Below are 16,042 nucleotides of genomic sequence, written 5' to 3'. Positions count from 1 at the left end.
TGTCTCCTGTAACCCAGGATCTCCCTCCCCTGCCAGCACCATCTCTGCTCTCCTCACCACTGGCCCTTCCCCCATACCATCCCTGCCCCCCTCTGAGCCAGCCTCTTCTTCCCTCAGCACCATCCAGGCCCCCTCCTTGCTACCCCCTCTCCCTCCCACATCCTGCCCCCCGCCTCGCCATCCCCCTGCCCCAGCTCCATCTCTGTCCCCTCCTCGCCATTCTCCTCCCCCCAGCTCCATCTCTGTCCCCTCCTCGCCATTCCCCTCCCCCCAGCTCCATCCGTACCCCCTCCTCGCCATTCCCCTCCCCCCAGCTCCATCCCTGCCCCCTCCTCGCCATTCCCCTCCCCCAGCGCCATCCCTGCCCCCTCCTCGCCATTCCCCTCCCCCCAGCTCCATCCCTACCCCCTCCTCGCCATTCCCCTCCCCCCAGCGCCATCCCTACCCCCTCCTCGCCATTCCCCTCCCCCCAGCGCCATCCCTGCCCCCTCCTCGCCATTCCCCTCCCCCCAGCTCCATCCCTACCCCCTCCTCGCCATTCCCCTCCCCCCAGCGCCATCCCTACCCCCTCCTCGCCATTCCCCTCCCCCCAGCGCCATCCCTGCCCCCTCCTCGCCATGCCCCTCCCCCCAGCGCCATCCCTACCCCCTCCTCGCCATTCCCCTCCCCCCAGCTCCATCCCTGCCCCCTCCTCGCCATGCCCCTCCCCCAGCGGCCCCGCCGCTCCCGCCCGCCCCCGAGGCAGGCCCCGCCCTTCCGGCGTAGCGCGCTGGCGCCGCCTCCCGCCATTCCCGCCGGGCCCGGGCGCGCGGCCGATGCAGCGCACGGAGAAGGTGCTGCAGCTGCGGGGCCTGGCGGGCCGCTCGGTGCGCGTGGTGCGCGAGCACTACCTGCGCCCCGACGTGCCCTGCCGCAGCGCCCTGTGCCGGGCCGCCTGCCCCCGCGGTGAGCCGGGCGCGGGGGCACGGGGGGCGCCAGGGGCAGGAGCGGCTGGGGCGTGGGCGGGGCGATCCTTAGGGGGCAGGGAGCCGGGCCCCTGCTTGAAACTGCTGCCCCTAAGACCGGGGGGGGGGGGTAGTTTTAGAGCAAGACCAGCGGGGGGGGGCAGTTTTAGAGCAAGACCAGCGGGGGGGGGGGCAGTTTTAGAGCAAGACCAGCGGGGGGGGGGGCAGTTTTAGTGCAGGACCAGCGGGGGGGGGGGGGGGGTAGTTTTAGAGCAAGACCAGCGGGGGGGGGGGGTAGTTTTAGAGCTGGGATTTTGTCCTCTTCTGCCCACCCCCATGGAATATTTCGCCCAGCAAATGTTAAACGCGGGTCCTGTCGATTCCCCCCGGGCACATTCATGACCCAGCGCCAGGCCCTGTGGGGTGCGTCTGCCCTGCCCGGTGACTCGAGATAAGAGGCGCCGTGGGAGCGAAGCACATTGCGTGTCTTGTATCGTCGCCGCGCCGAGTTCCGAAATAAAGCCCCGTGGTGACCCGTCCCGTACGCCTTGTAGAAGGAGGTTTACAGGGATGTCGGGAGAGCGAGCCTGTAATAATGGGCTTGCTGTGAAGACATGAGATGTGTCCAGAAATAGCGTTGCAGTGTAGACGTACCCTTAGGCTGTGTCTAGATTAGCAAGTTTTTCTGCAAAAGCAACTGCTTTTGCGGAAAAACTTGCCAGCTGTCTACACTGGCCGTTTGAATTTCTGCAAGAACACTGACGATCTCGTGTAAGAAATCAGTGCTTCTTGCGGAAATACTATGCTGCTCCTGTTCGGGCAAAAGTCCTTTTGCGCAAAAGCTTTTGCGCAAAAGGGCAGTGTAGACAGCTCAGATTGTTTTGCGCAAAAAAGCCCCAATCGCAAAAATGGCAATCGGGGCTTTTTTGCAGAAAAGCGTTTCTGGATTGGCACGGATGCTTTTCCACAAAAAGTGCTTTTGTGGAAAAGCATCCATGCCAATCTAGATGCTCTTTTCCGCAAATGCTTTTAACAGAAAACTTTTCCGTTAAAAGCATTTGCGGAAAATCATGCCAGTCTAGACGTAGCCTTAGAGAATAACACAAATATGGAGAGACTCACAAAAACAACAAATAGTCTAACAGCACTTTAAAGACTAACAAAACATGTAGATGGTATCACAATCTTTTGTGGGTACAGCCCTCTGAGACTGTAAATTCAGAAACTGACGGTATATACTGGGGTTGGCAAATGCCTGTTATACGGGTTTCCTTACCATTTGGAAGGCCTACAGGATGCATCCACTTAGATGGTTCACAGGTTCAATCTTCTGCTAACAGCCTTGACAGGCTTTGTCACTTGTAAGTTAACTAGATCATTTCCAGAGGAAGCAGACCCTACAGAACAAAACAGATTCAGTAATAGAGAAGAGGGGGAGTACCAAACCAGCCAGTAGCACAACGAAATGTCCTTGCAGAATAGAAACCTGCACAAGTAAATGAAGATGCAATTCTGAAGAAGAACAGAAGGGAATTGAAAGGGGAAGGCTAGCTATAGGACTACCTATAACAGTGCAGTAGCTATGGGCTATAGCAGGGGTGGGAGCCTTTTTTGGGTTATGGGCCATGGACCCACAGAAAAATCAGTCAGGGGCTACACACAAGTGAGAAGCAAAATCCCTCTCTGACATGGCCCTTGACCGAGAAGGAGAAAGATACTCTCCACTTTCCTTTCCCACACCATAGCCTAGAGGGGCCCAGCCTAGTAGATTTTGTGTTCTGCAGCCCCACAACAGGGTAGTGGGGAGGCTGAAGCACTGGTGTGTGCTCCCCAGTGCTGGGGGAGGGCCCTGAGCCTCGCGGTCTGGATCCAGGCGAGCCAGGGGCCACATCCAGCCCCTGGGCCTGAGATTCTTATGTCTTTGCCCCCATTTTAAGGACATTTTTAAACTCAATTTTCTTTTCTAATTGGAATTAAATGATATTGATGTATATTAAAATATTCAACATGGCTAAAAAATTTACACTGAAACTTCTGCCTTTTTATAAAAACAACAAGGGATCTGGTAGCACCATAAAGAGACTCCTCATTCATTTTGCAGATGTAGAGTAACACAGCTACCCCTATGATTCTTGCCATTTTGTGCCATCAGTAACTTTTTAGGTAATTAAATTTAATTATCCATATTGTATTTGCTGGTCTTAGACATTGGAAGACTGCCAGTTTCTGTGATTGCTGGATTTGATGATGTTTTGTGTAGTGCACTACCATGTTGTACATAATAGGTTATTCTGAGGTAGCCTTTTTGAGTGTTTTGGTTGTTATAAGTACAATGGACTTTTCTGATACATGTACATAGTATATTAGATAATCAACATAGCAGAGATCAATTTCAAGTCAATTTCAAATGTATTAACTCTTAGTTCAGCTGCTCATCCTTAATAAAAAAACTTTTAAATTTTTAGTTTAAATTTTTAACTATTATTTAGAACAAAAACTTTCTGATTTATTTTTGGGGAAGAGGGTTGCGAAGGCATGTGTGATTGTGGCTCAACTGTTAGTGCAGCCTGTTGTTGTCTAGGATGTTAGACAAGAGGGCTGCGTCTAGACTGGCATGATTTCGTGCAAATACTTTTAACGGAAAAGTTTTTCCGTTAAAAGTATTTGCGCAAGACATCTTTTGCGCAAAAGCATCCGTGCCAGTGTAGACGCTCTCTTGTGCAAGAAAGCTCCGATGGCCATTTCAGCCATCGGGCTTTCTTGCGCAAGAAATTAACTTGCCTGTCTACACTGGCCCTCTTGCACAAGAATACTTGCGCAAGAGGGCTTATCCCAGAGCGGGAGTGTCAAACTATTTGTGCAAGAACCACTGATTTTGTACAGTACAAAGTCAGTGTTCTTGCGCAAATACTCATGGCCAGTCTAGACAGGCGGCAAGATTTTGTTGCGTAAAATCTTGCTAGACTAGACGCAGACGAGATGTGCACTGCAGTTGGTTATGAATCCTCTGGGGTAGTGGTTCTCAGTCTGTTTACCCCATGGACAGCACATGCAGCTGTCTGTGTGCTATGAGAGCCACATCCATACAGTGTAAATAGTACCTGTATAGCCCTTATGATGTCACATGGGCCGCAGCTGTGTGCTGATTGGACTGCTGAGTTGAGAACCACACCCCGGGGATAAGTTGTAACTCATTAGTCTCAAGACCACATGCTGTCTTCTGTCAACATGTCTGATTCCCCTATTGACTTCAGTGTAAGTTGTGCTATAGATCAAAGAAAGACAATACATAGTCCCCTGAAATTGTTTAGATAGTTGAACTGGAAAATGGATATTTATTTTTGTTTCTGATTCGGCATACTGTGATCAGCAAACATATTTCAGGCACTCTGATAGCATGTTTGCATAATTCATGCATACAGATATTTTAAAATGGCATAGTGTCTTCTCAAAGTCTCAGGAGGGGTTGCTGTGTTAGTTTGTATCTGCAGAAACAACAAGGAGTCCTGTGGCACAAACAGATTTATTTGGGCACAAGCTTTCATGGATAAAACACACTTCAGCAGATGCATTGGATCAGATATAAAGCATCTGGCAAAGTGGTTTTTAGCCATCAAAGCTTATGCCCAAATAAATCCATTAGTCATTAAGGTGCCACAGGACTCATCGTTGTCTTCACAAAGTTAATCTCAGTACAGATGCTAAGCAAAGATGGTTTGTGTAGCCCACATAAGCTTTCAAGAGACATTTAACTTTACAGAAAATCCATCTTCTGGAATATTACTAAAAGATTAGCTTTATTATACGTATTCTGCAAGAGTGAATTCAATGGAAGTTGTAGCCATATTACTGCATACAGTAGAGATGTTAAAATGCGTTTATAAACATGTATCCGCTGAAAATTTCATTGTTTACATGGATACACATGGGGGGATAGTTGGCTCCCCACAAGCACTGGCTCCTGCCTACCCCTCTTCCCAGTGGCCTCTGATACAGAGGCAGCAGTGCAGGGGAGCAGGCAGCTCCATGGGAGCCAGTACACACAGGGAGCAAGTTTAAGAGCCGGTTGCCCGCACGTACTGGTTCTCGCTTGCCCCCCGTGCTGCTGCCTGTGTATCAGAGGGAGCTATACTAGACCCAGAAGGTCAAATTAAGGTACATTATTTATGTAGCTGAAGTCGACATACCTTAAGCTGGGCTTGGCGCCATCTCCACAATGGGAGATCAACAGGATCAAATGCTCCCATCGGGTTTCCTTACACTTTGTTGCCCTCAGTGTTTGATTTAGTGGGACTTTACAAGACCCACTAAATCGAATGCTGGAAGATTGATCTTCCACACATAAGTTTAGATGTGGCCTTACAATCTGGCGACAAGGATTTCCTGACATTGGGGGTTTTATTAATAAACCACAATTGAAAAGAATGTTTAAGCTTTTGAATTATATTTCAGATGGGAAATTGTTGTCAGATGATGTGACTCATTATGTTGTCCCTGACTGGAAGATTGTCCAAGATTACCTTGAGATCCTTGAGCTTCCAGAGCTAAAGGGGATTATTTTCATGCAAACAGCATGTCAAGCTGTGCAGCATCAAAGGGGTCGCAGGTATCTATGCTATAATAATTTACTATTTCTTTATATTTAAAATTTGTAGGAATAGAAATGGGAAAATGTATAAGCATGGAAACATGAGTTCACCAAGAGACTGATTATTTTTAATGTTTAAAAAATCCCTCAAGAAAGTTTATAATGTAATTGGGAGGGGGGAAATTGTAATGTTAGATATATGGGCCCATCATTTTCTCTTCCTCTTTCACAGGATAAGAACAATACTACAACTTGCATATTATTCAGCAGTCAGGTGGCTTCTTAGAAGCTAAAGACTGTACAACTGCAGATTTTGCATTTTACATGCATAATTGTAAAGCAATATAATTGTATACATTTTATGAAGGTGTTATTCATGGCTTATGTTTGTGTTTTGTACTGTGTATTTCTTTTGTTACTATAAAAATGTACATTATATAGATTAAAGTGTAGATTTTTCTGTTTTTTTCTGAAATAGAAAATTATTGACTCAGACATATTTTGTTGCTTCTCTTACGCTCTTTTCTCTTTAAAAGAAGATTTAAATGCTGTGTATTACATAATCAGTTTCAAGTTTAGGTCAGGAAAATATATTTATTGGACATGCAAAGGTTAATAAGTTAATCTGTGCTCTAAATTCTGAGATTCCCAAAGGTTAATCAAGGTTTATCTAGGTCAGGGTTTCCCAACCTATGGTCGGGACCCAAATATGGGTCACCATTACATTTCAAAAGGGTCGCCAAGTGTCTGCCCAGGTGGCTCTGCCTCCCCTCTCCCCTCCGTTTTTGAATTGCTTTAGGACACCAAGTCTTCCTGAATTGTCAAAATGGGTCCCCATCTGGAAAGGGTTGGGAACTGCTAGATGAAGTTGGTCGTAAGAATATTTCCTGTGAATATTGCAAAGGTTAGCTTTCAAACATGCTTAATGGAAAAATGTCTTAACCCCTGATTGGTTGTAAGTAAATAACTATACGTATATTCGGGGGCGGGGGAGGAGGGGCTGGCTCTGGACCCTCCCAAAAGGGGCGGGGGCTCAGAGAGAGTTTCCCTGAGGAGGCTGAGGGCTAGTTTCTCCCTGTCAGAACTTTTGTGCTGCTCGGTTCCGGCAGCAATATAAAAGAGCCTAGAGCTGCAGTAACGGTGACTGGGAGCCTTTTTAAATCGCTGGGCCCTGAAGCAGCTGTCCCTTCCTGTCGTCCCCTCCCCCCCCCCCCCCCCCCCCCGGACCCTCCCATACAGTACTTCTAGTTATCCCACCATTTGCCTTTTTAGCCCTGGAACATTCCCCTGGCTGTGCTTACGTTTTCTTGTGCGTGTCAAACATTTGGGGCATATGCTAGCATTATTTTATGCATAATATTTGGCCTTATGTCTTGAAGTGTACGTCTTTTAAGAATATCTTAATCTGGTTCCGTTTTAACGTGATGATGCCTGATTTGCTTCCAGGCAAACCACAAATCTTGTTGAAATGTTAAAATATTTGCATTGGAAATGTGAGTTAATTGGATCTCTGGAGACAAAGCATCTGCCGAGTAACTCCTATCTGAAAGTCAACTATCAGTTTTTTCATTGCTTTAATTACGTGTCTTGTAATCGGTTTTCTAAGAATAATTATGCTTAATTTTATTGAACATTTTGAAATAATGGACAGCAATTAGAGGTTTAATTTCTGATAACAGAGGGCGCCCCTACTATAAGTCGCCCCTGTATACATCCGTTCCACACTAAAGTAAATAACACTTGTAGGAACTCAGTCCTTCCATTCCCCGCTCTTAAGACACACACACAAAAAATTGCCCAAATGGATGTCAGCCGCGTGAAAAATATTCCCTGCTTTAAGTTTCACTATAAGTCCAAATTTTTTGGAACATATCTTGGACTTATAGCAAGGACGGACTGCATGTTAGGTATTTTCCTTGAACAAAAATATAAACTACTTATTATTTGCAGGTATCATAAGTTTTCATGGTACTATAGTGTCCCCATCCCATTGATAATCCAATCTAAACTTCTAATTTAAGTGTAAACAACAGCTTTATTAAAAACCATCATCATTTTATATATAAATCACTGTTTAAAAAAATTAAGCGCACACACACACACACACACACACACACACACACACACACACACACACAGAGAGAGAGAAAGGCTGCCATCTTACCTGTTTTCAGGCAGACTTTGAAACACAAGGGCTGTGTCTAGACTTGCCAGCTGTCTACACTGGCCGCTTGAATTTCCGCAAGAACACTGACTTCCTACTGTCTGAAATCAGTGCTTCTTGTGGAAATACTATGCTGCTCCCGTTCGGGCAAATGTCCCTTTTGCGCAAAGCTTTTGTGCAAAAGGGCCAGTGTAGACAGCTCAGATTTGTTTTGCGCAAAAAAAGCCCCGATCGCAAAAGTGGCGATCGGGGCTTTTTTGTGGAAAAGCGCGTCTAGATTGGCATGGACGCTTTTCCACAAAAAGTGCTTTTGCGGAAAAGCGTCCGTGCCAATCTAGACGTTCTTTTCCGCAAATGCTTTTAACAGAAAACTTTTCCGTTAAAAGCATTTGCGGAAAATCATGCCAGTCTAGACACAGCCAAGGAGTACACTTAACTTTGTGAATGAAAGAGGCTGAAGACAGGCATTTTGTATTTGTTGTGCCATAGAATGACATGCAAAAAGTAACACAAATATTGAAAGGTAAATTAGACTTTTAAGAATTACAGGCAGTCCCCGATTTACGCGGATCCAACTTATGTCGGATCCGCAGTTACGAACGGGGATTTTTTCACCCCGGAGGACTGGAGCGGCGGGACGCCTGGTCCCGCCGCCCGCCTCCTCCGGGGCGAGAAAAGCTGCTCCCCGTCTCCCTGGTCTGCTGGAGACCAGGGAGACGCTGAGCAAAGCGGCGGAGGACCTGGCCGGACCCATGGCGCTTCCAGCTGATCTGGCTGAATCAGTGGCTGAATCAGGACGCCTGGGGCAGAGCAGGTGGGGTGCTGCTGGGTTGGTCCAGTAGCGCCGAGGAGCGGCCGCGCTACTGGACCAACCCAGCAGCACCCGAGCTGCTCTGCCCCAGGCATCCCCAAGTTAGCTGCTGCTGAAACTGACCAGCGGCTGACTACAGGAAGCCCGAGGCAGAATTGCTCTGCCCCGGGCTTCCTGGAATCTGCTGCTGATCAGTTTCAGCAGCAGCTGACTTGGGGACACCTGGGGTTCTTAAGTTGAATCTGTATGTAAGTCAGAACTGGTGTCCAGATTCAGCCGCTGTTGAAACTGATCAGTTTCAGCAGCGGCTGACGCCAGTTCCGACTTACATACAGATTCAACTTAAGAACAAACCTACAGTCCCTATCTTGTACGTAACCCGGGGACTGCCTGTATATAAAGTATTTATTTCTGCAGCATGATGGCCTGGATGAATTGTGGGCAGTGGAGATTGATTTTAGACTTCTGGATTAAAAGCAAGAGCCTCTCTGCTGCCTGATCTAAAAGTCAGTTAGCTCAAGGGCTTTAGCAGATTCATAAACCTCTGGTCCAGCCATAGAGAGGGGACAGGGAGTCACACTGTGAGTTACATTTCAGAGGTAAGAAGTTGTCTAAATTAACTTGTAACCCAGCAGTCTCATTAATGAATTAAGCCTCGCAACTCTGACTTTGAGAAGTGTTACGAGCTCTAGCTTACAAAGGGGGAAACTGAGGCATAAAGCGGCAGAGGCTTGTTTCATGTCACATTGTGTTCTGGTGGTAAAGGCTGGTTAAAGTGTTGGTATCTTGATTCACAACTCCCTGGTGTAATCTATAGTGTATTGTGAAAATACTGTATTGAGGCAGCAAGGTATTTCTAAAAATGTTTGGCGTGTAGATGTTATTTTAGTAACTGTTCATTTGCTCTACAAGGGTCATGTTTTTTTCCCCATTAAAGTCAGCAGCAACACTGCCATCAACTATACTGGAATTAGGGATGTTAAAAATCATGTAATAGGGTCATTGTGTAACTGCTGAAAATCTCAGTGATTACATGGCTACCCACGCTGCAAAGAGAGCCTGCAGCGACGCCTCCCTGGGAGCAGAGCTGGCAGTGAAGCCTCCTCCCCAGAAGTGGAGCAGGCAGTCCTTGCCCGTCTGGCTCCCGGAGAGGCGGCTTTGCTGATTGTAACCTACACCATTAACCAATGAGCATCTGTCGGTTAAACGGTTAGTCGTTTCCACTCAGACATCCCTAACTGGCATCAGGATTTGACCTTAGAGTGTTAAAACTAATTGTAATTTTCCTTCATTTTTTCCTTAGTGTATTTCACATTTCTCTTGTTTATATTCCAGACAGTACAACAAATTGCGAAATCTAGTGAAGGATGCCCGTAATGACTGTATTCTGTTTGCTAATGAATTCCAGCAGTATTGTTATCTGCCGAGAGAGAGGGGAGAATCAATGGAGAAATGGCAGACCAGGTATGTTTTAACTCACTGTTTCTCAAACTGTGGGTTGGGACCCCAAAGTGGGTCACAACCAGGCCCACTGAGGGGGAAGGCAAAGGGGAAAACTGCCCCAGGGCCTAGCAATTCAAAGGGGCCCGAGGCTCTGGCTGCTGCTGCTTTGGCAGCAGTGACATCCACAGCCCCAAGCCCTTTAAATCAGTGCGCAACACACTCTGGGGTGGCCAGCTTGAGTGCACTCAGTCTTTGGTCTCCTCTCCTGGGGTTGTGTAGTAATTTGTATTGTCAGAAGGGAACCGGGGTGCAAGGAAGTTTGAGAACCACTGTTTTAACAAATAATGGGGGCATTTGGTGTTGCACTGAACAAAAGAGGTGTGACTAGATGGACTATGCATGTTTAGACATGCTAGGGCACCGGACATGTCAAACCTAAAGCTGTCACACTACCTGGCCACGACGTAATATACAGCATTTGAAGTCCTATAGTGTCCTTTTGTGATTAAGAATATACCAGATTGTTTTAAGATATATTTGCTTCTATTTTTGTGTAATCATAAGTTTATAATAATAGATAAAAATAAACTGAACTGAGGGAAGCTCAGAGATCAGTTCTGAAGGGAACTTTAATTGTAGGAGATAGAACACAGTTTTATGAATGTTCAGGCAGAGTAATTGTAGGCCCTTTCTAGACGGCAGCACAGCACTCTGTAATGAACAGTAGTGTTCTAGAACTCATTAAGCCAAATGTCTAAAACTTTGAAGCTTACTCTCATGCAGAAAATGTATGTTTACCTATTCAGCGTGCTCAGTTTGCATGGTCAAAGCAGCATTTGTTCACGCAATTACTTGACTTGCACTTGTAATATACATGTTTTGAATTTTGGCAAGGGTAAATGGGTCTGAACCTTTTAAAAATAAACCATTAACTGAAGATACATTAGCTAACCATAGACTCTCACTGACTTCAGTGAGAGATGGATTGGGAAGAACTTGCTTTCTTCTCTCTGAGGTACTTGAGGATTTAGAATATGCGGAATTGTAGTGGCCAAGTTATAGAAACTGTGCCAAAAACTGGTCATAAACAGAAGAGCAACTCTTGTTAGACATTACACCTGCTTTGGAAAGTAATGAAGTATAGTCCCACCAGCATGTTACAGACATGGCTACATTCCAACTTGTTTGACAGCCTCACACGCAAAGATGCACTAGATCTTTGTCATAGCTGGGTCCTATGTGATTGTGCGTTAGCGCAGGGAGCCTCATTCCTTCCCTATCTGTCTCCTTCTCACAGAGCACCTATAACTTTGACTAATATGTTAGCGATATGATAATCTGATTGCCCAGTCTCAGTGTATGCATGTTAGAAATGTAATTGCTGGAAATATAGACCCTGGAAAATGTCTTACACATAACAAATGCAATCTGATAAACATGTTAGTGTGACCTGTACTTTTCTAGGAGTATCTACAATGCAGCAGTATGGTATTATAACCACTGCTTGGGTCAGCTGCCAGTAGTTATGGTAACAGAAGATGAAGATGGTATCAGAGAATATGGAGGTGAAACAGAAGGAGTGTTTGTGATTTCATTCAAGGTAACCTGTTAAAAGAAGTAGAAGAGAGTGTCCTTTTTGCAATTGTAACTGCCACTGGGTGGATTTGAACCTGGGTCCTTTGGAGCTTTGTATAGGTGCCTCTGCTGTTTGAGCTAAAAGGCAGCTGCCTCTCAGCCCATGCTGTAGAAATCTCTTGTTCTGAACTGTCGCTGTGGTCTAAGTGCCACTGCATGGGACAGTAGGCCACACTAGGTGTGTGGGTTACACAAACATTAAAGCAATGACAATTTCAAGACTGTAATGTATGTAGTGTATATTAATCCACCTTAAAGATGGCATGTAAAAATACCACACTACAGGTTGCACCTCCCTAAATGGGGACTGTGGTCCGGCAATAGCTGTGGTCCAGGCATGAGAGCCTTAGTGTCCAGAAGTCAGGCTGCAGGAGGGGCTGGTTAACCATTCACATCCCTATTCAATTAGCAATCAAAATGAAACGTCACCTGTTTACGTAATGTAAACCACCAGTTATCTGCTAATTGTAAACCACTTCTAGTAACTACCATTCCGGCTTGTATTCAGTCTGGTGAAAATACTCTGGGTTATGAAAGGGATGTTGTCAGGCTAACGATAACATTTAAACAAACTAATAAAAACCCACTTTGGGTACGTCTAGGCAGCAGCGTTATTTTGGAATAACTGATGTTGTTATGAAATAACAAAGTGTGTCTACACTGCAAGCCATTATTTCAAAATAGTGGTGAGATAGAGGACTTCTTACTTTGTCTCCTCCATTTTATGAGGAATTAGAGAATTGGAAGGAGGAGTGTTCTTCCTTTGATTTCCTGCTGTGTAGACAGTGCCAAAACCTGAATTAAGCTATTTTGACTTAAGCTACGCAATTGACATAGCTCAAGTTGCCTAGCTTAATTCAACTTTTGCCCTGCTGTGTAGATGTGCTCTTTGTTTTAAACAGTATCTTAGACCACCAGTTCTCAAACTGTGGGTCAGGACCCCTAAGTGGGTCAGGACCCCATTTTAATGGGGTCGCCAGGGATGGCTAAGATTTACTGGAACCTGGGACCAAAGCCCAAGCCTCAGGGCTTTAGCCCTGGGTGACAGGTCTATGATTATAGGCCCCCTACCTGGGGCTGAAGCCCTTGTGCTTCAGCTTGGCCCCAACCCTGGGCTTGGGGCAATGAGGCTTTTTCTTTGTCTCCCACCACCGTGGGATGGCAGGGCTTGGGTAGGCTCAGGCTTTGGTCCCCCCTCCTGGGGTCTTCTAGTCATTTTTGTTGTCTGAAGAGGGTGGCAGCACAATACATTTTCAGAACTCCTGTCTTCGGCTATAAAAAATGAAGCAACTTTAACAGAATCTAATTTACTTTAAATTAGATCTTTCAAAAAGCTACTTAATTTGTATAGTTAAAATGTTATCTGAAACGAAAATATTGATCAAAATCCTTCTGAAGTATTTATGGTAACAAAGTAATGTAGTGGGGCACTGCACAATTCTTCTCTAGGGATATTGATCAAAATCTGTGTTAGATTACTGCTGGAATGGGTTTGTGGTACAAGCAATGTACAGTCTGCATAGCATTCTGTTGTGAAAAAAACCATCGCTTTCTACTTAAAATTTGTTGTGCTCTGTTTATAATATATATACAGAATTACTTGGATAATTTTTGGCCTGACTTAAAGGCTGTCCATGAACTCTTTGATTCCATACTTCAATCTCGGCGTGAACGAGAGAGTGAAAGCCAAGAAAAAAATGGGAAGGAATACTCTGAACATCTTCCTGTGGAAGTACTGGAGGCTGGAATCAAATCTGGAAGATATATACAGGTAATCTATTATTTATAGAGAATACAAAGAAAGATGAGGCCTTGAACTAAGGAATTTAAAGTCTAACTCCAAAAACTATGATAAATAAAAGAACATTAAATGCAGAAAGTTGAGAGAATGCATTGGTGAGGAAAATCTTATTGAAAGGTTTCAAGAAAAGTAGTGTGGAGAGGAGCTGGGGTAAAAAAAAATGGAAAACTGTTCCTAGTATGGAAGTGACATGAAAGAAAACATAGAAGGGATTGGAAGGAGTATTCTGAACAAAGAAGGAATATGAAGAAGATAAGTAAACTTTGAGAATCTTTTTTTTCCTGTCCCCTTCCTCTCAAATAAGTTGAAAAAGGTCATCACAAGATAGTCTTAAAGATTCCTCTCTTTTTTCTTCAGTTTTCTGGCTTGATGTTGCATGCAGTGGCCTCTTTTCCCAGAGAAAAAGATTTGATAGGAGCCTGTTGGTGCTCATTTCAACTGACGTTTAAAGATTATTGTGTTAGCACAGGATTCACCCATCAGTTGGGAAACTAGATACTGTATTCAGAAGCAACACATCTATTTTTTTTAAAATACAAATAAAATGTGAAGCTATAGAAACTCTCACCTCTAGGTTGACTGTCTGAATTCAGTTCATATCATTAGTAGCTAGAATTCATTACTATCTTATGGCTCTTCATTAACTTACATTGACCCGTTAGTGGACACATTTTGAAAATTAGAAGAAAAAAACACTGTAAGAGGCAATAACTTGGTACTTTTATTGGCAGCTTCAGTAGGAAGGCAAGATTAGAATATGCAGAAAGACTGAATTTTTTGCCTTTGAGGTGATACCTCTGAATCAAAGTTGTGGGCAGTGCCAAGTGTGAAAGTTTGCACTGACTGTTTGTGGCCTGCCTAATCTGTGTATAAAAAGAGAACCGTAGTCTTCAAAATTTTCATCAGCATTACAGTAAATAAAAACATCTAGAAAGAATTCTTGGCTCTTTCAGAAATTCAGTATTTCCACACTTCTGTGTAGTATGCTCCCCACAAGGAGAAGCAGTCTTGTTCTAAATATTGTGTGAAAAATACCAGAAAACATTTTTAAATGTATTTTTAAGAAGTGAGTACATTTAATATGTATAAAGTTTGTCATTTTTGGGGTGCGGAGATTCCTTTCCCCCATCTGGTTGCATCTATTCATTAGTGACTATTATTTTATTTTAGGGTGTCCTGAATGTCAATAAGCACAGAGCACAAATAGAAGCTTTTGTTCGACTTCAAGGAGCTAGCAGTAAAGAAACAGGTAAATGTTTCCAGTAAAATGCCGTATTTAAAGATTAGTTTGGGTGACTTCTAGTGATTCCTTCCAGCTTATTCAGGAACAAGGTTTCCAGGCTCTCAACAAGAAGTCATATTAACTCCTCAGTCATTAGGACAGTGGAGAGAGAAAATATGAGAAATGGGGGTGCTCAGGTTGTCTTCATGCAGTGAAGACTGTGGAAGCTGCTCCTTGTATATCCCTTTGAACAATAATCTGTATTTCAGCCTCCCCTTCTCCCATACTTGATAGTTTAATGGATTATGGCTCTGTCCTGCTAAATGGTTTGGCCTGACCTTGACCTCCTTGGGTGAACACATATGTGTACGCTTAGGTTTGGCTTTAATGAAACTATTAATGATTAAAGTTCAGCATGTGCACAGATATTTGCAGGAAAAAAGCATTGGTCACTATGGGCTGATGACAGTGTGACTGTTTTATCCAGTACTCCAAAAACTAAATTGCTCAGTATCTTTTCAAAAAACTAAGGGAAAGATTCCTCCCTACAGTGTAGCATTGCTACTTACCAAAAATCGCTTTTGGGAACATTCCTATGAGAACAGCCACTTTATTGCAAACTATTGTTTCGACAAAATATAGGTGTGAATTTGCAAGAATGTATAGTATTGTATTATTATCATTTTACCTAGATCTCCAAAGCGATATACTTATTCATGGTACCAAAGCTCGGAACCGTGCAATCCATGGTGATGTAGTAGCTGTAGAGTTGTTACTCCAGAATGAATGGAAAGGAAGAACTGCTGCCCTTTGTGAAAATGATACGGAAGAAAAGGCACCAGGTGAAACCTCCAGTGAACCTATGCCCACAGGTAAAGTAAATAACAGTGCAAAGTAGGTTGAAAGTATATGCCTTCTTCAATTTGCAAGACTGCATGATGCTTATGGCTATACAAGCTGCTCCCTTTTCCAAATTTCCATGTTAAATCATCAAGGCATACCATACTAATAAACAAGATATATACGTTACATGCACAAAACTACAAACAAAAAACATTATTCAGGGTGCAAGGTCAAGCACTCGGAAGTTAGGAAATGGCAAAATTAAGATGTTCTGTGCAACCTTTAATCAGCCTCCTTGTGCATATGTATTATGGTTCACAATCACACATTATTTTTTTCCACAAGATCCTCTTGCAGCACACAATGAATGTGCTCATTAAATAAACAGCTGTTCAGTATTTTTTCTCCTTGTTCTATGTGTGACTCTATGCCTTATTTACTTCATTCTATTCAAATGCTGCTCTGAAAACAGAATTTTTTATTTCCTCATGGGCTTTTCTGTATGGCACTCAGAATTATAGTATCTCTGTTTGTTACAATACTAATGAAGTTATTTTCATGACACCCCTGTGAGGTAAAGAGGAGTGTTAT

At 44.2% G+C, this 16,042-nt stretch overlaps 1 protein-coding gene across 2 annotated transcripts in view; it reads left to right on the top strand.

The window, feature by feature from the left end:
• Positions 1-775: 775 nt before the first annotated feature.
• Positions 776-16,042, top strand: part of DIS3L (DIS3 like exosome 3'-5' exoribonuclease) — a 34,158-nt gene continuing 18,891 nt past the window's right edge. Inside the window, exons 1-7 of one of the 2 annotated variants that reach the window (XM_075896870.1) lie at positions 776-945; positions 5,397-5,550; positions 9,843-9,971; positions 11,415-11,550; positions 13,180-13,356; positions 14,557-14,635; positions 15,301-15,480. In XM_075896870.1, coding sequence (XP_075752985.1) covers positions 816-945; positions 5,397-5,550; positions 9,843-9,971; positions 11,415-11,550; positions 13,180-13,356; positions 14,557-14,635; positions 15,301-15,480 — 985 coding nt within the window. In that variant the 5' untranslated portion in view covers positions 776-815. Of the gene's footprint in view, positions 946-5,396; positions 5,551-9,842; positions 9,972-11,414; positions 11,551-13,179; positions 13,357-14,556; positions 14,636-15,300; positions 15,481-16,042 lie in introns of those variants that run through there. The other variant, XM_025187818.2, reaches the window with a different exon arrangement.

Source organism: Pelodiscus sinensis, chromosome 14, assembly GCF_049634645.1.
Source record: "Pelodiscus sinensis isolate JC-2024 chromosome 14, ASM4963464v1, whole genome shotgun sequence".
In the NCBI taxonomy this organism is placed as follows: Eukaryota; Metazoa; Chordata; order Testudines; family Trionychidae; genus Pelodiscus; species Pelodiscus sinensis.
The sequence above is the reverse complement of the archived record's forward strand: the minus strand, read 5'-3'. Positions and strand labels throughout refer to the sequence as shown.